This window comes from Sycon ciliatum, chromosome 4 (assembly GCF_964019385.1).
Source record: "Sycon ciliatum chromosome 4, ocSycCili1.1, whole genome shotgun sequence".
NCBI classification, from domain to species: Eukaryota; Metazoa; Porifera; class Calcarea; order Leucosolenida; family Sycettidae; genus Sycon; species Sycon ciliatum.
In genome coordinates, this window is record NC_088646.1 from 33,561,803 (window position 1) to 33,587,107 (window position 25,305).

Sequence of the window (25,305 nt, forward strand, 5' to 3'; positions counted from 1 at the left end):
TGCACGAAAATATTTGTGAGTGAAAAATACGTTTTTTGCACTCTTTCGCTACGCTCAGCCGTGAAAAAACAAAACTTCCGCGGTTAAACATCTTTTCAGACTTCTTTGTTGTGTGGCATAACCACGGAACTAATATTATTCATTGCTATCTATAATAAATAAAGGCTATAAAACAGTCACCTACATCATTTGATCTTTGGATATTGAAGACTGCGCCACCTTGTCCAGGTAGAGCTGCTTGAAAACGCTCACAAAGTGACGGAACGTCCCCGCACCAATAAAGTCCAATGACAGCTTGGTGTTCGCAGGTGTATCGTCGATATCAGCATCACCTGAGCCGAGAAAGCACGCATGCACGCGCTCGGCAATCGGCAGTCTGCGGGTGCAGGCCTCACAGTTCTCTGCTTCGAGAGCTTCCTTTACTATAGCAGCATTGGTCATTTGCAACGGCAGAGCTGCATCATCACTCTCCTGGATCTCTTCGAGCAGGGCAGGATTCAAAGTCTTGTTTCCTGTGTGACTTTTCACAAGTTGTGACGTCTTCCGAGGCATTCTGCCGGGCTCCGCTGGTGGTGGTATGTGCATCTGAGCACGGTGCCGTGCCAGGGCCTTGGCAAGCAGTGGTGGCGAGGAGGACTCCTGCTGCACGGCTGCATCGGCCTGTCTTGGGGCCTCTTTCTCCGGCTCTGGGCCTCTCCACAGACCCTGCCTGCTGTAACTGCGCATCAAAAGGTGGCATGCAGCCAGCGACTTGACCAGATACAATCTGCAATGCAGAACAAGAGCACAGAGCACAGGGGAGCATGCCTATGAGAAGCCGCACTGTGTACAGCACCCATAGCAAGCTACAGCGGTGCCTAATGAAATCCAACCACATGGATAAAGGACCGGCACGTTCCAGCCACTGCCTAGTGTTGATAGTGCTACACTTGTATCACCCCGAAGCTGTCGTATTCATGAGGTTGGATTTCATTTTCCACCATTGTACATGTAGACTAGCATGCACTCCTGTTACTGGCCAAGTATCGACACAGACACAGACACACATCATGAAGCATGCAACTGCCACCACTAAATTATCTTCAAACTGCCCCACAGTTCATTGGCCTCATGTTTACACGACAAAAGTATCAAAACACCACCAAAAAAGCACCGAAAATGTACTACACATCAGAAATAACTAGACTCGGAACAAGACGAACACCAGTATCCAATGAAACAAACACTCACTCTAGACCACGGCTCAGCCTAGGAATGCGCTCTTGCTGGAACAGCGTATATCTGGCTTCTTCCTCGAGATCTTTCTGACTCCAGTTGTGCAGCCAGAGTGTTTGGCATTTGTACAGCAGTGATGGGCACAGCCTGAGAGAATATCGAACAAGAGCATACTGCAGTGAGGGCTCAAGTTCCCAACACCCGCACTGTTCAAATAACATCCGATATGAAAAATGCCTCCCTGCAACAACTTGCACATGTTCTACCATGCTACTCATGTATATGCTTGCCCCAAGCCGTAGTTAATCGAGTCAGCCCATCAAGAGTGTACACAACACCTCTTCACTTACCGTTCAGCACAGTTCAGGAAGCGACTGTCCGGCAGGAGACACACGACAATTCGCAGATTCTCGCGGATTTTGTTGTGAACAAACTGAGTTGGACACGTGAGAAACTGCGGGTACTCCACTGAGAGCATGGGGTGTAGGCTCTGGATTAGAGAAGAAGAAAAAGAAGCAGAAATGGGAGCGTCTACAGAGCGAAACTAGCCAAGAATAGTATTATGTTTTAAACGAGGAATTCTAGAGGCTACGCAGAACATACAAGGCGGGATATCTCCAGTCACCTGGTAAACTATGCGCAGGGCATGTTGTGAGCTATGGTACCTGACACGAATAGAAGTTATGACTGAAGCAACTCCTAGACCCACTTCTCCGCAAGAGTATACCAGTACCACTTTTGCCATTCTTACAAGTCAGTAGCTCTGAATCAGAATACCTACCTGGATCAGACCGTCCAGTTCATCCTCGCTGAACAGTCCGACTACTTCTCCGCAAGTCATCAGGCTATTCATTGCCTCCAGCACTACGGGATTGTCGAACTGCTCGCCCTGTGTGTTCAGAGAGAAGCGGCATGCATATTGCCATGGTAATGGTACAGAGTTGTCATGGTAATGGTAGAGAGTTGCCATGGTAATGGTGGAGAGTTGCCATGGTAATGGGCATACATGTATACAACTAATGAAGGAATACTACTTAGTGGGGAATGGGCCTGAATAACAGAAATAGCATAACAATAATACTGGCCTGTTGTCCGCAGTGGCACCGGGTATACTAACGCTAAAATAATAATGTTTCCGTACATCTAATAGCACCATATTGTAGGAGATTGAGTAGCACCATATACTATTATAGCCAATAGCCAGTATCCTAGACGATATGTGGAAGATGCATTTAAAACTGCATGTAGCTCACAAATAGAGCACATAGACACACAACAGACACACAACAGACACCGTGCAAAATCAACTCACCTCCACCACGAGACCGCATAGCTTGTTTTCACACACGGCCAGCTTGAACACGGTCCGCAGGCACTCAAAGAACGCCCCGGTGGGTTCGGGCACGACGTCAAACACACGATGATTGGAGAGCAGAAAGGCAAGTCGGACAAGCGATGAGTTCTTGTGGCTCGCTGTGCACACTGACACAACGTGTGTTCTACAAGAGAAAAAAGAAAGAAAATGCAATAGTTGATGATGTTGAATATTCATTGCTGATGTCATTGAGGATTCGTTGACTCGTTGATGATGTCATAGAGGATATCCAGATCTAGTACAGGTAGTCCACTTATGGAGCTAAAAGAAGTGGCAGAGCCATAACGAGATGGAAAATTGCCCAAATACGGATGAAGCGTATACATAAGGTACTGCAGTCATGACCTCTGGATAGCCTCTATGAATGGATCATTGCCTTCGGCAAACTGAACTTGGTTGGACAGCCATGTCTCGGTTGATGTATGGAAGGGGACCTTTCAATCAATACTCTCAGCATGTGGGGGTGACGGCTGAAATAGAACACAGAGCAGAGCAGCATTCTTTTGAGTATCCTATTCCCTATCCCCAACCCTTCCCGAAGCATTCACATTGACATTGAAATCTTACCCTTCCCCGACCAAACACCGGTGCAGTTGTACCACGTGCTCCAGGGCAAACGTGCATAGCTCTCCTTTCAGCACGTCGTGGAACTCCTCAAACTGCGAGTCGACGCTGATCACCTCCTGTATGGCGTGCCTGATGGACTGTTTGGAGTTCTCCTTCACTTGACTGATCTGGACAGTGAGCTGCAGTGTCGTAAACACACACACACATGCACGCGCACACAACACCCTTTGAGAAAAATCATCAAAACAACATCGCTTCGTTGACTTCTTTTGTGATGCGAGTTTCCATCGCTTTTGGGTGTGCCAATGCGAGATGAATCGTGTCACAAAATAATCCTGTGAAGAAAAATAAATATGCTGTTGTTGTGCACAATTTGCAACATTAATTCCATGCGAAAGAAAAGAAAAGAAAAGCCACCACCCGGATTCGAACCGGGGATCTCCTGTTTACTAGACAGGCGCTTTAACCCCTAAGCCATGGCGGCCACACAGTCCAGCAGGATGACAAAAGACATTCTAACTGCAGAATGTGGTGGGAGACTTACATTTTTATAATAGCAATAAAAAGAACAAATTCTGCAGTCATCGCCACACTACAACGAAGTCATGAAAGTTTACCAGAATTAATTTTCTTGTCACATTCATCAGTGGAAAGTCGTGACTGAAGAGTAACCATGCTGAACAATGATTAAATATACATTCAATGATGTGTTACGAGAACAAAATACAGTGCCAAAATAGAATGAGGGAAGGTGAGACAATAGAAGTGAAGTGAGAGCTAAGTGCAACGGTGGGTGAAAAACAAGAAAATTAATTCTGGTAAACTTTCATGACTTCGTTGTAGTGTGGCGATGACTGCAGAATTTGTTCTTTTTATTGCTATTATAAAATTGTTGTCTCCACGTCGATTATTTGAGACTTACATTCTCTGCAGATTGTTCATATTGTGCATGGCTGAGGGGCAATGTCACAAACATCTCATGCTCCTTGGGAGAAGTGTAGTGTTCCGCAAATGCCTGCACATAGAGTCAAGGAAGAGAAAGAAGTCAGTTGACATCGGTAGAAGGTACAGTATACATCACCACCCGAGACAAGTATGATGCAGGGTAGACCGTTCTCATCATCCGAGCATAGCATTGAACTGGTCGGCAATATCGTAAAGTCCTGTTCAAGAGCACCCTACCGCCTAGATCCTTTCATGGTCAGGTTTTGGAGGTGGGGCGGACGAGCAAGTCCTGATGCACCCACTTTGGTCCCACCGAGTACTTCATCAAGTTTTCCTGAGCGCCATCGCTTCCACAAACGTTGGATCGCTGATCGCTCAAACCTGCACCTGCACCAGTAGTTCAATTGTGCCCGTGCAGAGGTGTCCAACAGCACCAAGCAACTCCAGACCAGCACCGCTACTGCCAATACTCTCAAAATCGTGGAGGTTGTACAGCTGCAGCTGGTTCACCATCTTGAAGCTGTCGATGGAATACCTGACACTCGATTCGCATTTCGAAAGCACCACTAAACTGGAAATGCCTTGCATGCTGCTCCTTACGCGTGTGGTTCTTACGTCGTATGAACTTAATCACACCCGGTCATGTAACTTCCTTTCTCTGGCTGTAAACCAAGGGGGGGGGGGGGGGTTCTCACGAGATAGGCTACTCTGGATGGTACTTTTCGCTATCGTCATAGGAACCCATGCTCAGTCACCATCGCGCATAGAAACTCCTGCTCAGTCACCGTAAAAACCAATCCACCGTCACCATAGAAACCCATTCTCAGTGCAGTGGGACTATGACTATGATAAGCCGAGAGATTCTACGTATACTTACATCATGCATGATGCCATCAATGATTGCCGCTACCCAGGTTTCCTCAGCCTGGCGAGTGACCTTGGATAAAAGGACAGAGCGAGCCTCGTAGCGCCACATCTCATAGAAGATGCCCGGAATTTCCTGCGCATCCAATTCCATGTCCTGAACATAAGGAAATTTACAAAAGTAGCAGAAAGTACAAACTCCAAAAGCTGTGCCATTTCTATTACAAATCACGACAGCTGTCTAGTACTAAATGGTCCTGGGGCTTGGGGAATCCCCTGCAGTTGATGGAAAGTGCTTGTTCCTGCTAGTAGTAAAGCCCCAGAGTTATTTAGGCTAGACCAATGAGATGGCCACACATTGTGCATGTTCGGGTATCTTTCCCCAAATAAAAAAGTGACAATCACTTGCTGATACATGAAACACACACGTGCACAAACAATGGAAATACAGGGAAGAGAGGAAACTCGGTTGCAACTCGGAGCTTCACGCTTGTTCATGATAATCTCTCTTCACTGTGTGAAAAGCTCTGCCTGAAGATGTAGAGCACTTTCCGAGTAGTGGATCACCCAACCTGTTCACAAGCAATGGAGTTGGTGCATACATGTGTTAGTGAAACCTGACTAAGACGGCCGCTCAAGGGATCTTCAAAGTGTGGTCCCGGCTACAAGTTGGTCTCCTTATCCAGGGTCATTTCACTGGAAATAGCATCCCTTGTTCCTGTTCGCAGTGGTCTTCTGGGTCAGGTGATTGCCTTTTATCCGAGTATCCGAGTATCCGAGTATCCGAGTGGTTGCCTTGACAGGTTTTACTGTATTAGTGAAAGCAGGACTGTAAGAAGGGGGTTTCCCCTCTAAGCAGGACTGTAAGAAGGGGGTTTCCCCTCTCTCCCCGGATAACTACAATGTACATGTACATGTAGTCATGTCCCGTGCTAGTGCTTACCAACTGAAGTATGTTATTCAAGCGACTGAGGCCCTGCAAGTATCAGACAAACGGTACACACACACAGATACACATGACATGAGTTCAGGAAAACAGTAGATAGATCTGACTGGAGATATCATTCTAAGAAATGATTGTGACTGCGCAAAAAGATATACCGTTTAGGGAGGTGAAGGGCTTTCTCCTGGCAATCATCCATGTAAGGGCAGCCAAACATACGCTATGGAAACTTTTCCCAAGTAGTATAGGGCTCATGCCCACAGGTTGGACTTATAACGAGAATCCTATCATGTGGAAGATGGCAGCAAACAACGATAGCTAAGTACAACAATACCTTGACAATCTGTGCAACATCAAACAGTGAAAAATTGTAATGCACTCGTCCGGGTACTGGCATTGGAGTCAGAGCTTTGAGTAGCTGCTTCAGGAGTCGACTGGTAGCACAGGCAATGTGTTCCTGGATGGGTTTCTCCACGAACTCTGTGTCCGAATACAGTGCCGCCTACAACAACACATGCACACACATACACACACACACACACACACACACACGCACACATATACGCACGCATATGCACACACGCATACACATATGTGCGCACATACACAATAACAATTTAGAGAAAGTCCAATGTTCCATATTCAGTACCTAATATTCAGAAAAACCAATCCGAGATATACACAAGCAGAAGAATGGCAGGATAGTTGTCGGTGAGAGTGTTGGCAAATTACTACCACTATCTCCTAACCTTGACCAGAGCTTCTGCAATAGCATTCCTGCTGGTTTCTGAATAGCCCGGCGCATGGATAACCAAGAACTGACGCTGCAGACGACAATCAAACATGAAACAAAACATTCAATACTAAGACACTGCTATAGCTTGTATGCATGTTTTACGGGCGACAATATTACTTGTCCATCCTAGTTACTGTTGCTATGCAGGCTTTCCTCTGACTCCCCTGTGCGTGCTCTGCCATTGGCTTGTGCCGAACGTCTTTCCTCTGTTTAATTTTTTTTTAAAGAAGAATAGCATAACTCCTCTGTAGCCTTGTCTTGTCATGATCATAGTAGCTACCAGCACACACAACCGCATCAAGTGCTTGGCTACGCAAAAAAAAGTACTTCAGTCTTTCCAATTTTTTGCCCAAGCCCTCTTTGGCGAAAATTTGGAATGAAGCATTTCTTGTGTAGCCAAGGACTTGATGCGTTGTGCGCGCTGGAAGTTGCTTCCTGTCCCTTCAATGTAACATATTTCTGAACTCTCCGAACCGTGTGCTTGTAAGTGGGGGAACTATGCATGAGATTACAGCAAGAGTGGGGCTGAAAAGCTATAACGATTGGTGACCAAGATAAACTAAAGCGTGAACGATGAACAATTCCGGAGATCGTTAGCCACCGAAGCCGCTGGACGCAACTGGGCCTGCCCATGTCATGGCAGAGTGCTGGCGCAAGTGGAAGAATGCTTTCCCGTACTGCATGGTAGGGGAAGGCACCGTAGACAACAATCGAACCAAAGGCTTACTTACTCCTGCACAGGTGAGGTGAAGACACCCAGGACATCTATGAAGATGCAAGAGCCACTGATGCACTGAAGGCACTGATTGAAGCCCTGGACGGACAGTTCACCGTCACTGCCAATACGCCTTACATTGTACAAGGGCCATGTTTTCAGGCGGATGGCTCAGAAGGAGACAATGGCACACAGTTTGTGACCCGGCTGCGGAATCAAGCAAGGTTTTGTCATTTTAACGATGACGATGACCAGATTAGAGATCATCTGATTCAGGCACTGTTTGATGCAAAACCGTGTCAGAAGCTGTTGGAAAAAAGGAACATCAAGCTAACGGATTTAACATGAACTGACGCAGATATACCCGACAATGACAAGGAGCTACATGGTCTGGCACTATCGGAGACGACTGGACAGAGATTGAAATTGCATACCAATAAATGGAAAACATCAAGGAGCATGACTGGCACTACTGCCACTACTGCCACTACTGGAAGCCTGAGAACTAGAAGTTGTCACTCTGGTATTTTGAGTCTACCGACGTGTTGAGTGAATTCTCAGATGTATTCTCTGACAGTCTTGGTTGCATTCCTGAATAGATCTACGTAGCAGAAGTTCGTCTGCGTGATGGTGCTGTTCCCCAATGCATCCCTGCAGGTCCAGTACCATATGCATTGCCTACTTGTTGTGTCCCTCAGTCAAGTCATATTATTATGACTTCTCACGAGCATGCGCACGAGAGATGCATGCTCGTGTGAAGTTGGTTTTGGGATGTTCGGAGGCAGTCTTCTCTTGCTGCAGCTGAGTCTGGTTGAAGATAATTACATTCCGAGTTCAGAGCCGTTCAGAGTGAGCCAGTTACGTGTGTGTATAAACTGCATGATTAGATCATTGTATGGTCTAGGCAGGGACCATACAAATGGCGACGAATACTTACTTGCCCTACGCCGCCACCATCGAGCCTTTCGACGGGGGTGATTTTGGTGTACTAGCTGTGCTAGTACTTGTTAGCAACAATCCGAACTAGCGCACACACTGCACTGCATTGCTTTGTACTGCATTCAAGACTGACGTCATGCGCTTTGTTTTGCTGCGTAATCACAAATGGCACCAGCCCATTTTTGCGGAAAAGAAAAACAAATCTTGCTTGCCCTGTTGTGCTCTTCCAGACAACGGATCGTGCTTCAGCAGTGTTTCTTTTCCCACCATCCCTCCCTATCCAACTTATTCACACCATCATAATATTATCGTACCCACTAACCGGGTCCACTCTCACAACTGGTGTTATCTAGCTATTTGCTGCGGCTCTGCCTTGCGCTATATTACATCCATTTAGCATTGCAGCTCTACGTTGAGCTAACAGCAGCTCTACTTTGAGCTAACAGCAGCTCTACTTTGAGCTAACAGCAGCTCTACTTTGAGCTAACCGCAGCTCTACTTTGAGCTAACCGCAGCTCTACTTTGAGCTAACAGCAGCTCTACTTTGAGCTAACAGCAGCTCTACTTTGAGCTAACCGCAGCTCTACTTTGAGCTAACCGCAGCTCTACTTTGAGCTAACAGCAGCTCTACTTTGAGCTAACAGCAGCTCTACCTTGAGCTAACAGCAGCTCTACTTTGAGCTAACAGCAGCTCTACTTTGAGCTAACAGCAGCTCTACTTTGAGCTAACAGCAGCTCTACTTTGAGCTAATCGCAGCTCTACTTTGAGCTAACAGCAGCTCTACTTTGAGCTAACCGCAGCTCTACTTTGAGCTAACCGCAGCTCTACTTTGAGCTAACCGCAGCTCTACTTTGAGCTAACAGCAGCTCTGCTCTGAGCTAACACCAGCTCTACTTTGAGCTTCAAACCAGTTGTTTCGAAACCAGCACTCCTCAATCCAAAGATGCCTCTTTGTTGACTTGTTTGTGTGAGGGATGGGGCTAACAAAGACTATCGCGAACGCGTTGAATTTTTCTTCTGTGCCAATAGTATTGGTGTCGTGGCGTCCAATGCCTCTTCTGGTGAAAAGAGAGCAGCGGAGAAGAGAATGACAGCGCATCTAATTTCCCTGCTCTCTAAGACGGTCTACTCAACCTTGAAATCCCTGATCCTACCTGACGAGATCGCGTCAAAGAAGTATGACGAGCTTTGTGCTGTACTGGAGAAATACTACAAAAAGAACACTACCCCAACCACCGCCGCCTTTCAGTTTCGCCAAGTCTCCCAAGCTCCGGGTGAAACTACAGTCGATTTTGCTAATAAACTCAAGCGTGCTGCTGTCGATTGTCAATTTGGCTCCCATCGTGACCGAGCCCTCACGGACCAGTTTATTTCGGGCATGGCAAGCTCGACGATACGACGGAAATTGTTACTCTCCAAGGAGTCCGATATTGACACGTTTGAGAAAGTCATCGACCTGGCTAGCAAGGAGGAACTGGCCATTTCCTACTCAAAACAATTCACTGCACCCTCTGCTGCTTCGGCGTCGATCGGGTCTCCCACGGACATTCCCGTACACATGACGAAGGAACGTCGATCCACCAAGCAGCCGATGGCGTCCGGAAAGCGTTGTTTTCGCTGCGGGTCGGATATGCACCTGGCAAACAAGTGTCGACATAAGGACGCCGAGTGCCGGTACTGCCACAAACGGGGGCATCTGGAGAAGGTTTGTCGTACTAAACTGCAGAGAGACAAGCGTGACTGTCACCATGTCATGGGTGAGGATCTTTCTACCTCCGACTCTGACTGTGAAGACGCAGGTGAGAGCGTTCCAATGTATACTGTACGTGATACTACAGGCAGCGTACCCCCGTTTGCTGTGGATGTTGTAATCAATGAGGTACCCATCCCTATTCGCATGGAAGTTGATACTGGCAGTGGTGTGTCCATACTAAATAAACGGGATTTCGAGAAGCTGGGTGGGGTTCTGTCTACCTTACCTAAATCCACCGTACTGTTGAGGGGTTTCTCTGATAAGCCTATTACCTGCCTGGGCGAGCTTGAAATGAATGTCACCTTGAATGGTACGACAGCGCCCGTTAAGCTCAGAGTTGTAGATGTCTCGGGACCATCCCTTTTGGGAAGGGACATGCTACAACTGTTTCAATTACCATGGAATGAAATCTTCTCTGTCAAAACTAGAATTGATGAAACCGTGGCACAAATTCAACTGCGTGAGGAAATTATGGCCCAATTTCCAGATCTGTTTGATTCTACCTCAATGGGCAAACTAAACACAATGAAGGTCAACCTGCGTGTTGACGACGCACACCCGGTTTTCCTCAAGCCTCGCAAAGTCCCATTTGCAATTACTGAGAAATACGATGAGGCTCTTGATCAACTCGAGCGCGATGGCATTCTCGAGAAAGTTGAATATTCACAATGGGCAACGCCAACTGTTCCGGTCAAAAAGCCGGATGGCTCGATTCGCATTTGTGCGGATTACTCGCGCACTCTGAATGCACATTCACCGCTGGAAAGCTATCCGCTACCTACAATCGCTGAGATCCGCGCTAAATTGTCAGGCGGTACGAAATTCACCAAAATCGATCTCAAGCAGGCGTATCACCAGCTCGAGCTCGATGAATCATGCCGAAAGTACACCACTATCAATACTCACCGTGGTTTGTTTGAATATGTGCGCTTACCGTTCGGTGTACACTCGGCTGTTGCCATTTTTCAGCGCACCATGGAGACTGTGCTGGCTGGCATCGATGGATGCATTGTATACATCGATGACATTGTGGTTACGGGCAAAACACCTGACGAGCATCGAGCGACCCTTGTGAAAGTTCTCCAGCGCCTGCAAGAAGTCGGCATGAAACTAAAACTCGAGAAGTTTGAAGTCATGCTTGACAGCATCTCCTACTTGGGGCACACATTCTCAGCGGAGGGTGTATCGCCATCAGCCGAGCGCACTACAGCCATGAAAGACGCAAAACCTCCAACTACTGTGAGTGAAGTGCAATCGTTCACCGTTGTTCTGCGAACTACGTCAGAGCATTCATTCCGAATTTTGCCACCATCATGGCACCGTTGTACGCCTTACTCAAAAAAGATGCTGTGTGGAAGTGGGAGTCTAGTGAGAGCAACGCGTTTGACGCAATCAGATGTGCACTCTGCGCCACTGAAACGTTGGCTTTCTACTCCACTACGAAGGACATCAAGGTCCAAGTTGACGCCTCAGGCGTAGGTCTAGGAGCGGTGCTATTGCAAGAAGAGCGACCTGGTCATTTCCGTCCCATTGCATATGCCTCGCGTGTTTTGACCAAGGCGGAAAAGAACTACTCTAACATCGAGCGAGAGGCGCTTGCCGTGGTGTTCGGAGCTACTACTTTCCGCCAGTACCTTCTCGGTCGCAAGTTCATTTTCGAAACAGACCACCAGCCGCTTGTTAAACTGCTTGGGTGTACAGACGGCGTTCCGTACTTGGTGTCACCGAGACTCAAGAAATGGAAGTTGGCCCTAGCGGCATACGGCTACTCTATCAAGCACATCCCAGGGCGCCAAAACCCATTCGCTGATTTCATGTCGCGCCAACCTGGTCCTGGCGCTCCCTGCTCCGACAAGGTAGCTGATGAACAGGTACTATTCATTGAAAGCGAAGTCATTAATGCGGACACAGTTGCTACCGAAACGCAACGGGATCCTATACTGAAGACAGTTTGGCACCATGTACTGAATGGGTGGCCGGAAACCATTGATCAAACTCTACAGCCGTACTTTGCGAAGCGCTGGGAGTTGTCTGTGTCTGACAATATCCTTCTTTGGAACGATCGTGTCATTGTTCCAGAATCATTACGTGAGTTCTTGCTGAACGATCTTCACTATGAACACACAGGTGTAGTTCGTATGAAACGCTTGGCACGTCGCTACATGTGGTGGCCTCGTATCGACAGAGATTTGGAGCAGGTTTGCGCTCAGTGTCCGGAATGCCAAGCTGAAGCACGCCTGCCAGCGAAGGAGTTTGGTAGCTGGTCATGGCCGACGGGACCTTGGCAACGCTTACATATTGATTACGCCGGTCCTTTCATGGGCAAGATGTTTCTTGTCATTGTTGATTCATATTCTCAATTTCTGGATATTGTTCCTATGGACCGTGCAACGTCCGCTACTACTATCGCTGCTTTACGCCGTGTCTTCGCTTTGTTTGGCCTACCACATCACATCGTATCGGACAACGGCTCACAATTCACGAGTGAAGAATTTCAATCATTCCTACACAAGAATGGCATTCGACACACTTGTTCCGCTCCTGGACATCCGGCAACCAACGGGTTAGCAGAACGCTATGTTGGGGTTTTCAAGTCAAAATTGAAAGCCATGGGTACGCAGGGTGACCTACACGCTACGCTACAACGCTTCCTCCTGTCACATCGTACAACCCCTTCAGCAAACAACAAGTCACCAGCTGAGATGCTTATGATGCGTCAACCACGTACCCGTTTTGACACGCTAAAACAGACCGCCAAACCGTCTGTTGACGCTTACGAACGCAACATGAACAAGACCCCAGAATTCCAACCAGGCGACGCTGTGTTCACTCTAAATTTTGGCTCTTATGGTTCAAAGTGGGTCCCAGGTCGCATCGTGTCAGTCATCAGTCCAGTCAACTACCAAGTTCAAGTTCAGGATGCTTTGTGGAAGCGTCATCGCAACCAGTTGAGAGCACGTTCAGTTCCTTTGTCTGAGTTTGTGAGGGAGGATGTGGCTGAAGCTCCCCCTAAATCGACGCATCAGGCTCCATCGTCATCCGCTGATACTGGTCCCAGTGTTTCTTCTACCGGTACAGTTTCAAGTTCAAGTCCTACTACCGCTGAGAAACAACCGTCAAGTCAGTCAACAGTCAGCCGGGCCTACACCAACAACCACGACAATACCTACGGATAGTGAGTCTGAGTCTAGAATGCCAACACCATCGACACCTGGTCAGAACACTAGTACGACCCGGTCCGGCCGCCAGGTTGTCATACCTGAACGGTACCGCACTCAAGCCAAGTAGTGGTTTCCAGTTACTGCAGTGGTCATGAACTGTATTATAATGTGTATACAAATCTTGTTTCTGTAAATAGTTCAAATAATTATAGGTATTAGCCGTCATAAATACATGAATAGCTACTATGTCAGCCATGGGTATCGGTTATAATTCTATAGCGAATGATGACATAATTGGTTGCAGATCAGACACTCGCATAGTAGCCATCCATACGTATTTGAACCACTCTTATTACTGTTTTCCATGTTCGTCTTTTTCTAGTGGTGGGGGAATTGTTGTGTCCCTCAGTCAAGTCATATTATTATGACTTCTCACGAGCATGCGCACGAGAGATGCATGCTCGTGTGAAGTTGGTTTTGGGATGTTCGGAGGCAGTCTTCTCTTGCTGCAGCTGAGTCTGGTTGAAGATAATTACATTCCGAGTTCAGAGCCGTTCAGAGTGAGCCAGTTACGTGTGTGTATAACGTCAGGCGAAATTACTGGTCAGTCGGCGTCACGCATTTTTCACAAAAAAATTGCGTTTCACCTGCTGGGAGAGTATGCGTGTACTCGAGTCTCATCCTGAGCACGTTTTTTTTCTTCTTTTTTTCAGCTCCAGTATAGCTGTATTTAGCCGTCCTCGATTGTTGTGTTCGTTGTTCAAACGAAGTGGACGTTCAATCATGAAGGCAGAGGACATAGGAGCCTGATTGGAGTTTCTCGTGGCATAGAACGGCCATACAGAGACACTTTGGGATTTTCTGAATATAAAATACCGTACGCACGATGCTGAGATCAATTTGTGCGATATCAAATTGTTTGTGATCTACCACATCGAGCAGAACGGGATCCAAACACAAGCTTACCGACGGTTAGGCTGCCGACCTGACTGGACAAATGATCCCTGGCTTCACCAGACGCCAGACGTCGGACACCATGTCCTTTGCCGCGACGTCCATCTCCAAAAAGAACTCCATCTTCGTCGTGAAAAGGCTTGAAATACTCAATATTCAACCGAGATTCGCGGTCTCACCCTTTCTCAGATCGAATCATTTTTTGTTGTAGCAGTTGCAGGGCAGATCCCCGCCACTACTTCAACAGAAGATGGCTCCAACGCATACCTGGAACAAGCCATATCGAGGTTGCAAGCCACCCCTCTCAGCACTTTTTTTGAAGAAATTCGAAATTTCAATGGTGGAAGATATACTATGAAGAGAATTTCAAAAAGTATATTTCGCGGAGCGATCGCTCAACCTACGTCATTCAAACTTTGCAGGATGGTTCAGACGTACATGCTAGGCATGGAACCACAGAAGATGATATCATAGCTGACACACAGAGTCACACACACAGCAGATTTGTGTGCACAGATACTAAATTAGTGGACGTCGTCATCTTCTTCCCGCTGATCTCAAATGTACGATGACGTGCTATTTCGCCTGACGACTGCATGATTAGATCATTGTATGGTCTAGGCAGGGACCATACACTACTCAAGTAGATCAAGAGCTGGATCGTCTGGAGTGTGAGGGCATCATCAAGAAAGTTTATGCCGCTGAGTGGCCTTCAACAGTTGTAGTTGTTCGCAAACGTAATGGAGACATCCGTTTGTGTGCTGATTCGAAAGTGCCCATCAATAAACATGCTCATCCACAGCAGCATCTCATTCCCAATCCCACAGATTTATTGTTGTCTCTGGGTGGGCAGAGTATTTTCCAAGCTTGACTTATGAAGGCAATTGCACAGTTAAAGGTCCGTACAGAGAGTCAGACACTGTGTGAGAGTCAGACACTGTGTGAGAGTCAGACACTGTGTGAAATCTCCACACACCATGGTATGTATGCATACATCAGGTTGCCGCTTGGTGTTTTCAGCTCCCCGTCAATTTGGCAGCGCATCATTGAACAGATCGTGCAAGGCATCGACGGTGTACCAGTCTATTTCGATTACTTGCGATGATTCCGTTGCCATGTCGATATGACGGTTTAGGCATCGTAAACTCAACATCTCTTCACAGCCAGTATGAAACATCAAAGGCTACCGTATTTCCCCGTAAGTTAGTTCTCCCCAATGACTTAGTACCCCCCTATAAAAAATACACTTTCCACTGCCGAGGTTATCACCCTGAAAGACAGTTCCCCCCGAAAGATAGTAAGTTCGTACCCGTCCTACATGCACAGACACCGTACAGTACATACATCATGTGCACGGACACTAGAGTTGCGCGGGCTTCCCACTGTGTGTCATTTACCCCCGATAAAAAAGTACCCGCCGAAAGATAGTACCACCCCCGAAAGTTAGTACTCATGTGGCTGCTAAATTCGAAAGTTAGTACATACTAACTTACGGGGAAATACGGTATTACTGCACCTCTGGCGGAATACATTCATTCACAAGCCTCCTCCCCCCCCCCCCCCCCCCCCGGTGATTATTTGGCTTGTATGTGTTCCACCAAACGAAAGCTGTCTGCAGCAAATCGACGTGCTACCAAACGCAATGTGTTGGATTTCTTTGCGGCAGCGCCAACAGAACTATCCGATTTTTGTCAATTGGTCTCGCAACCTGGAGCTTCCAGTTGGCTGACTTGCCGCCCCATGAAGCGCCACGGTTTTGCATTGACCAAGGATGAGTTCCGAGACGGCATCGCCCTTCAGTATGGCTGGTCGTTGACTGGTTTTCCCAGTAGCTGTGCCCGTGGGGCCAATTTTGATGCGTGCCACGCCTTGTCGTGCTCGAAGGGTGGCTTTCCTGCAATACGCCACAGCGAGGTGTGTGACGCCACCGCTAGCATGCTCCGGAGAGTGGCCTACAATGCTGTAGTGGAACCCCACCTTCAACCCTTCACTGGTGAGCGGTTTCGGCATCGGACGCCTATATCTGCTGACCAGGCACGGCTTGACATTGTGGCAGGTGGGGTGTGGGGCGGACGGTTTGAATGCTGCTTTCTTGATGTACGGGTATTCATTGTTCAACCCACATGCAGCTTGAAACCGATCGACCCACATCCAATCTGCTTTCAACAAGCATGAAGCTGAGAAGAGACGACACTATGAGCAGCAAGTGCAGGAGGTGTAGATGTCGGATTACTTTTTTTAGTTCGGTTTTTGAAAGGTCGACTCACCGGAGGATGCAGCCAGTGTGCTGACATTGCTCAACACCACGGCGGAGACAGAGCGTAATACACAGAACAACAAGGGCAAGCAAGACTAGTTTGTCGCTACTCTGAGTTTCATGTTTACGCAATCATTAGGCAACTTGATGTTATTGCATAAGCATGAAACTAGCCTTGATTACCCTTGTTGTGCTGTGTAACAGGTTGACTTATAACCAGAAAAATATGGTAGCCACTTATGATAATTTAGTCCCAGCTTGCAGAGCACTAAATAGAACTACTGCCCATGCCTGCATCATACATGGCAACACTCACTCAAACCCACCGCATGCACACATCTATGCTACCCAGGTTCTGCTCAGGATAGCTCCCCCTCCCTCCCTCCCTCCCTCCCTCCCTCCTCTCTCTCTCTCTCTCTCTCTCTCTCTCTCTCTCTCTCTCTCTCTCTCTCTCTCTCTCTCTCTCTCTCTCTCTCTCTCTCTCTCTCTCTCTCTCTCTCTCTCTCTCTCTCTCTCTCGGGCTTACCATCATCTTCTGCGACACTTCCAGGCGGCAGCCATTGTACGGCAGAGTTGCTGCTGCAATAAACCTGATATCCTCCAGCGTGTGAACTTGGTTGCCTGAACGTTTGTAGTCAAGCAGGGTGCGTGTCTCAAGAACTTGACGCAGCAACTGTAGATCAGAAACAATACATAATAAGATGGCTGCTGGGCTACAAACGAAAACATTGACTTGCCACCCGCCTAGAATGCTGTAGAATGCACATTTGTTTGTGATTCGTTTTTGGCCTGTAACCACCTGATAAGAAGGCAGTGAACGTACTTGTGGAAGCTATCAAGTCCAACACTATACATTTTAGTCACGCTGTTGAGTGCAATGATAAAATGATACACATGTTATAACTATGCTCAATGACAGTGGACAGCTAAGGCTGTGTTTATCCTGATATAGAGAGGGAAACACCAGCACACAAGATCAACGCCGATACGGAAGCCGTGCAAAAGCCAGCACGTACGTACAGCATATGCCACTGCCACGATGTGCTAGCTCAAATAGCGATGGAGTTCATAATTTACACACAAGCCCCAGGCCTTATTCACCAGTGTTGTTCATTTAAGTGATTAGTACCTCGATGGCTGACTGACATGTACCCTGATCATGGGCTGCACAGTTGACATCGTCAATGAAAATGACCATCCTCTTCTGATGCTGTGGCCCAAACGTCAATCCTGTAGCACATACATAATTGTAGTGAAATCACAACAAACTCAACGTGAACTCCAACAGCGCTCGGCTGCATGTAGCTACCAGCATGTCTAGGTGTAAGTTAGAACATCATCCCAGGCGGAATGACGCTGCCCTACACACAGTATGCACAGCTCCCTAACAGAGCCATACACACGAAGTCATAGTTATGCTGCCTAACAGAGCCACCATACACACTAAGTCATAGTTATGCTACCTAACAGAACCATACACACTAAGGCATAGTTATGCTACCTAACAGAACCATACACACTAAGTCATAGTTATGCTGCCTAACAGAGCCATACACACTAAGTCATAGTTATGCTGCCTAACAGAGCCATACACACTAAGGCATAGTTATGCTACCTAACAGAGCCATACACACTAAGGCATAGTTATGCTACCTAACAGAACCATACACACTAAGTCATAGTTATGCTGCCTAACAGAGCCATACACACTAAGGCATAGTTATGCTGCCTAACAGAGCCATACACACTAAGTCATAGTTATGCTACCTAACAGAACCATACACACTAAGGCATAGTTATGCCGCTCTACAGGTAGACAACAATGTAGCATAAAACATTCCCATTACCACGCCGTCGTCAACAGCTGATTGCAACGCATCATGGCATTCTTCTTTCCAGCCCTACCTTGCCGATGTATCATGGACGAATCCAAGAAACTCTGGAGGTGATCAGATGTTGTTGCCGAGGAAAACGCCAACCGCCGTATCAGATAGTCTGCCTTCTCGGATTCAGCATCAGGAACTGCACACCCAAGACAACAACAAAAGCAACACAGGGAAGTGAGCAGAGCACAAGATATCAACACTTTAGGCCATCTGCAACACCATGGGTAATTCCTGATAAGCGAGTCATACATGCTCGGAATCCACACCAACAAGCTACAGTCCAAGGTTATTTACAGTGGAAGCTATTGCAAACGTTGTGTTTTGAAGTGCGGCAACTCGAGGACCAGCTTTTCACCCCTGCCCATTGGCACACAGGAGCTCTGTAAAGCCTAAGGAAAAAAACTGATGTACTCATACCTCTGGCTGCTCTTGTGCCAGCGATGCTGCTCAGAAATCGTATCAAGATGCGTTCGCGTTGGCCAACCCAACAACAGCTGATTCCAATCATTGTATGCCCCCCCCCCCCAACACACACAAACACAAACAAATGTACACACACACACACACACACACACACACACGCGCATGCGCAGGCACGTACCCACACACACAGCTAAACACTAATGAAAACAAACAATGCACTTACTTATGTCAGTTAGGTACTGGTTGATCACTGCTGATTTTCCAGCACTGGGTGGACCGACCAGAAGAATATCTTTCTTGGCCGCCTCGGCCATTCCGAGCAGAAAGCGGAGCTGTGCCTAAAGCCCAAACAGACCAACAGTATACGAAAATACACAAGCAATAAATATTCACCTGATGTATGACATCCTTCAATCTGGTGTCACAAAGAATGCACACCTTCCACACCGCATCTGGGGAGTCATCAGAGCCCAGCCAAAGACTGGTGTACCCGACCACATTCAGATCATAACACACATCTACAGTGCTGGGCTTTAGTCTTTGGTCGGCATCAACAACCAGTGCAAGAACAGAACATGTACACGGGATAAGAAAATTTCCAACACCCGAACACAGGGCAACATAGGAAGAAATTGGCAATACCCTGAACACAAAAAGGTTTTCTAGTCAAAAAGAAATTATGAAATGCACTGCTACTCGGTAGTACACCCCTCTCCCTCTGATTCAGTATCAGTACATGTATCGCACTACTCCGTAGATATTTAAACAGCTCACCGTTTCGGTGGTTTCGACGAGTAAATGATCGAGCGGGTCGCTGTGCTTATCCTCAGCATCGTCGAGCCTGTCAACAAAGAGAGATCACACACGTGCACACGAGAGATCACACACGTGCACACGAGACACGACACTGGACTCATATCACCTGCAGATATAGTTATCAGCTATACACTGATAGTCAAAAAAAGAATAGGCAGCAGCTTTTCACTTATTACCGTATATTCTCTATTAAAAGCACAGGTCTCCATTACTAGCACAGTCTCTAATACTAGCACACTGTGAGCACCTTTCAAAACATTATAAGCACAGTCTCTATTATTAGCACGGTCTTGGTGGAAATCAATGCTGCATGCATGATATCTAGCATGTATTTCTTCTTGCTCTGTACGGATGTATTGGTTGAAAAAAAATATAAGCACGGTCTCCAATATAAGCGCGGTCTCCAATATAAGCACGGGGTAGAGGGGTGTTGAAAAAATATAAGCACGGCGCTTATAATAGAGAATATACGGTATGTGTATGTGCTACGACCAGTGTGTAGTACAAGGCCAGTGTGTAGTGCAAGACCAGTGTGTAGTACAAGGCCAGTGTGTAGTACAAGGCCAGTGTGTAGTACAAGGCCAGTGTGTAGTGCAAGACCAGTGTGTAGTGCAAGGCCAGTGTGTAGTACAAGGCCAGTGTGTAGTACAAGGCCAGTGTGTAGTACAAGACCAGTGTGTAGTGCAAGGCCAGTGTGTAGTACAAGACCAGTGTGTAGTACAAGGCCAGTGTGTAGTACAAGACCAGTGTGTAGTACAAGACCAGTGTGTAGTACAAGACCAGTGTGTAGTACAAGGCTAAACATACCAAGTTGACCAATGATCCCATTCGCCAGAGTCCGACACGTAGAAGTCAAATGCAGTGTACGGAGTTCCTTCAAAGTCAGGTAGTCTGCCAGAAAAGAAAAGAAAAAAAGCAGCAGGAAAAAGAAAGAAGTGAGATGTCCAGTTCTGCTGCAATACAAGCAAGAATCCCTGCCGTCAGCGGTCCTCAACATACAAGACTTCATGCTGAAGCTGTAACAAAAGCAGACAGTACAAACTCGTACAGCTATGGATCGAGTAACATGAGACGAATGTCAAGCCGTTCGGATAGATTGCCTGTTCTCTCTCTTTCCCTCTCTCTCTCTCTCTCTCTTTCCCTCTCTCTCTCTCTCTCTCTCTCTCTCTCTCTCTCTCTCTCTCTCTCTCTCTCTCTCCCCAAGCCAAAGCGAAAACAACAAACTTATCCAACACCACTGCTATGAAATGAATCCATAAGCTGAAGAAACACAATGGAAGAGCTGTGCAAAACACCCCATCAGCTTACATGTCGGAGCAGCCTCTCAAGTGCTGTGAGAACGCAAACCTGTCTTGGATGGGCACCACAGCGCCGTATGAATAGAGAACAGAGAATAGCAGAAGCTTCTCCATGTGAGTAGACTCCAAAACCTCACCACTGCTAGATCCCATATCCTGCGGCAACACATACAAAACAGCAGTACATGTACAGCCTCAAAGTGCTTTCACGGTGTTTTGGAATTTGGATGCTTCAAACTGTGGATTATTGCTTCAATGACAAACCTTAAATGGCAAACCTTACTCTTGCATCACTTGAATTTTGGCACTTTCCATTCTAAATCCACCCTTCAACATAATGCTAGGGCCAAAAAAGATGAACGTTTTCATACGCACGCAAGTACGCATGCACACACACATTGAATATGCCCATTGCAGACGGCAAAGAAAGCGAATGGACTGTATCGCAGCCTTGCACACGTGCATACACACGCATGCGTGCACACACACAGAACTTACATCCAGCATTCCGGTAAGCAATGAGAGACACGAAGACATCAGCCCTGTTCGAGATTGAACAAAGTTGGGCCTGTAGAACAGCGAGCGGAGAAAAAAAAACCCAGTGAGTGGCCAAAAACACAAACAAGCGCAGAATACTGTCGGGATTTTCCCAGAATGAAAACATGCCAAGTACAGTGAAATCACAGCACATCAAGAGTACTAGCGCAGCATGCTGTACTCTTACCGTACAGGTATATGTTACAGCCAACAAATTACATACATCGGATTTACAAATAGGGTAGAACAAGGCTTTATTGCGACTCAAGTCTCACGCTTACGCGATCGTAAAGCAAAATCATTCAATCAATCATTCAATCAACTATTACATTGGATTTAGATCACTGAAGTATAATGTATCGTGGCCAAGCAAATACAGGCCGAGTCCGGACAATGCTCAACCTCCTGGTGCCAGGAAATGTGATGCATTATCTGATCTTCGGTACTACCCACAGCACAGTGCATGAAATCATATCCGATTGGGGCCGGGCCGGACGGGTGTTATTTTTCACCAATGCAGTGTTCACGGTGATGGTGAGAAATACCTGGGATGCATGCCAGTCATTCACTCATACAAGTAAGGAGTGCTTTCTTACTGCTCAATGGTTGAGATGTACTTCATCAGGTGATCCAAGATACGCTCAAATATGGGAAGAAGTGGCTGAAAGAGAAGGCAAAAAAGAAAGAGAGAGAAGATTGACAGCAAAACCAAAGTATAGCACACACCTGAAGACTAGTGAGTGTTGCTCTCTGAGGATCTGGCTGACACAGTAATTTCACCTTATCCATGTCCAGCACCAGGGACATTTTGACAAAGAAAATTATCCTCATCGTGCCTTAGAGTATCAACGTCCTGACTGTATTCTGCCCTCCCGACTGCCTACTGAGTCCAACAGTATATTCCTTCCAATGGCAAGAAGTCTTGTGCAGTACCCATATACACACCCCGCACATGTGGACGTGTTAGGATGGTGTGACTGTGAGGCCAAACAAATCAAAGCAGAGAACATTATTAAACGTACCTCAGATTCATAAGATGGTCGCGAGTGAAGCCAGACATTCATCTGCTCCCTCCAGGTCAACAGTTTTTTAGAAATTCGCACGACACCCTGAAGCAAAACAACAATACACGAACAGGTTGATTTCCCCAGAACACTGAGTACACCGGTGCTTAGCCCACTGGATATAGATGTCAGTTGAAACCCAAACCCCGAAACAGTAAAACTTGATGGCAAAAAGTCGAGGTAACACAGTTACGCGAAACCAACAGCAGTATGTAAAGTTTGGGCATACAGCTCGATCATGTTTCGAAGGTTTGAAACTGCATCCGATTTGAATTTTAACAATACATCTGTTGTCCCTGCCCCTTTTGACAACACATCTTCACAACACTCTTTTTAAAACGGGGTCTCTGGGCTACACCAACGAGGAGTGTGCTCGCTACGAGCGTCCGGGCGTTTTGAAATACCAGTATTGCACTGAAGACTTACACAGCGGCCAATCAGTGATGGGGATGCAGACATGATATCATCACACTCGAATATCAGCTTGCACGTCTTTGGCAGTACGACCTGCTCGCATGTTGGCAACAGCAAGGTCTTGAGCAGTAACAGCCAGGTTGTGTGTTGTTGTCAGTGCAGATTGAGAGAAAGCAAAGATGTACAGACAGCAGTTCACAAAGACATGCACACGCATACACATATATAACACATGTGTACACACGTACGCATGCATGCACACACGAACACACGTACACACATGTACACACACACACACACACACACAGATGCAAATTTATACACAAATCTATGTTCATCCAGAATAGCAGCAGGCGAAGGAACAGAGGCAAGGCTGCTACGACGTACGACACACACAACTTGTCCGTGAGCATGTTGGAGCACGCGTGCACGCCATCTACTGTACCTTTTCATCCTGCACAAGGCCGGTGAAGATGTCCATCCATGGCGCAGACAAGGGACCGTCCAGCCACAGCCAGGACATATCATTGGTCTGCAGCAAAACACACACACAGACGCACAAACAGCGCTCATATTCGTAAGGCAGTGGATGGGTATGTTACTATACGACAGCTACACAGCCTTTCGCCTCCGTTGTAACGTGATGTATGTATGCTACTATACTGTACATGTTGGGCTAGTACTGTGTTCGAAAGAATCGAAACCATCACATTCTACGTGTGCATGCACTACAGCTGGACACAAGTGACCATCATCATCACAGACAGCACGGGGCTGGGACAAGCCATGCCTTGGACGGACCACCACGTGCACTGGACTCACTTTCTGTGCTTTGCGTATATGCGCCGTCACCACACCATCTATCCAGTTCCTGCTGGCTGGCTCGCGGTGGCCGATCATCAGATCCGGCTTGGAGGCAGCGCCGTGATGCACGCGGAACAGACGGTGCCCTTCGTTGATCGCCAAGTCGCCGACGTCGCGCAGTATCTCATCGTCCAGCGGGCTGAAGCGCTTCATGCGGCCTCGCGGCGTGTTGAACATCACGGCAAGGACGGTCTCAAGCAGCTTGAAGACTATCGGGTGGTCCCTGGCAATGTGCCTGCACAGCGTGTCAAGACTCTTCACCATGACGTTGATGAGTGTGGATTTTCCACTACCAATATCTCCCGTCACAATCAGAGCTGTAGTTGAAGAACAGCACAGTACATACAGGGGTGTCACACACAGTACGACCATGGTCCGTCCAATTCATCCAAAAAAGCAATAAAGAGCGCTAAAACATGCCCTGTTGGCCGAAAAGTCTGATTTTTTCCACGGGGGACACCCCGGACTCCCAGTCATGCCACTCCCCATTGCCCTGTGACGCCCATCACATATTATACCATAGCATTATTCGAATCTGTGGACAGCAACTGTTTCGCTCTACCATAGCATTACACAAAGAACAGACCAGTGCTGGCAGCAGACGGAGTATAATACTAATGTATGCGTGCCCCCTGTACCTCTTCAATCACGCAGCTATATCTGTGTTCACTTGACACGGAGCACCAGGGAATGGTCCGTCACCAGTGCTGCCACCACCAAAGCTGGTCACAACCCTATTGTACATAGTCCTATGGCAAACGCTACGACAAAGATAATTTTAAATGTGACACATAAGGTGCATCAGACTCACCTGGGAAGTGGTAAGCTTGTTCATACATGACTTTGGCTTGCTCTAGCCATGCCAGCGGCGCAGAGATCTTCAGTTCCTCCGCAGTGTCCTTCACCATATCAAGCATGACATCCTGCGGGTATGGGTGTGTCCGTGACAGCTCCAGTATTGACGGCACCGCTCTCTCCTTTTCCGTCGCAAACAGGCCGTTGTGCACGTACGCAAACACGCCTCGGTCCTAAAGCACACCATCCCGTCAGAATAGCGACATTCGGCCCAAGCAAAGACATGATAACACACATCGAGCTTCACTGCTGTGTTGTCAGTGTGTTCGCGTGCATGACATGTCTTAGAGCTTGAAGAATATCTATCACCGCATCAAGCATGGTGAAATGCACAACAGCAACAAGCAGCAGGCGAAAAGGAGGAATTAGCCAATGTTTGGGACCACACGTGCACGTGTGGATCAGCAAATATTGCACTCCCTGCCATGTGCACTCTCTTCAATTTTCATTTCCTCAATTCGTTTTACATGTATTCGCTTACATGTGGACTCAGTTTGCAGCTGTAGTGGTGACTCAAGACTTCTCCAACAATCTGTGTCTCCACCTTGGCCGTGAACAATGCGTCTATGCCATACTTGTCCCGCTTGACCAGCTTACTGCCAGGATCTGTAGTAGCGATATCACAGCATCAACATATACGATCAAGAGGAAGGAGATTGCAAA

The 25,305-nt window shown here is 47.2% G+C and overlaps 1 protein-coding gene and 1 non-coding gene across 2 annotated transcripts in view; both read right to left on the reverse strand.

Annotated features, from left to right (window-relative positions):
- LOC135815770 (dynein axonemal heavy chain 5-like) overlaps positions 1-25,305 on the reverse strand; it is a 100,321-nt gene that overhangs the window by 31,813 nt on the left and 43,203 nt on the right. The window contains exons 38-63 of the mRNA XM_065329108.1: positions 25,124-25,248; positions 24,599-24,815; positions 23,746-24,104; positions 23,369-23,455; positions 22,936-23,043; positions 22,468-22,554; positions 22,042-22,106; positions 21,407-21,476; positions 20,919-21,064; positions 20,418-20,501; positions 19,569-19,635; positions 19,018-19,132; positions 18,391-18,507; positions 17,615-17,715; positions 17,012-17,158; positions 6,659-6,733; positions 6,244-6,411; positions 5,910-5,942; positions 4,980-5,123; positions 4,080-4,172; positions 3,158-3,336; positions 2,528-2,714; positions 1,997-2,104; positions 1,566-1,705; positions 1,231-1,362; positions 185-766 (exon numbers count right to left, since the gene is read on the reverse strand). Of these exons, the coding sequence (XP_065185180.1) occupies positions 185-766; positions 1,231-1,362; positions 1,566-1,705; positions 1,997-2,104; positions 2,528-2,714; positions 3,158-3,336; positions 4,080-4,172; positions 4,980-5,123; positions 5,910-5,942; positions 6,244-6,411; positions 6,659-6,733; positions 17,012-17,158; positions 17,615-17,715; positions 18,391-18,507; positions 19,018-19,132; positions 19,569-19,635; positions 20,418-20,501; positions 20,919-21,064; positions 21,407-21,476; positions 22,042-22,106; positions 22,468-22,554; positions 22,936-23,043; positions 23,369-23,455; positions 23,746-24,104; positions 24,599-24,815; positions 25,124-25,248 (3,736 nt within the window). The remainder of the gene's footprint in view (positions 1-184; positions 767-1,230; positions 1,363-1,565; positions 1,706-1,996; positions 2,105-2,527; positions 2,715-3,157; positions 3,337-4,079; positions 4,173-4,979; positions 5,124-5,909; positions 5,943-6,243; positions 6,412-6,658; positions 6,734-17,011; positions 17,159-17,614; positions 17,716-18,390; positions 18,508-19,017; positions 19,133-19,568; positions 19,636-20,417; positions 20,502-20,918; positions 21,065-21,406; positions 21,477-22,041; positions 22,107-22,467; positions 22,555-22,935; positions 23,044-23,368; positions 23,456-23,745; positions 24,105-24,598; positions 24,816-25,123; positions 25,249-25,305) is intronic.
- On the reverse strand, positions 3,569-3,641 carry Trnat-agu (transfer RNA threonine (anticodon AGU)). Its single transcript has one exon. It is a non-coding gene; the product is annotated as a tRNA-Thr (tRNA).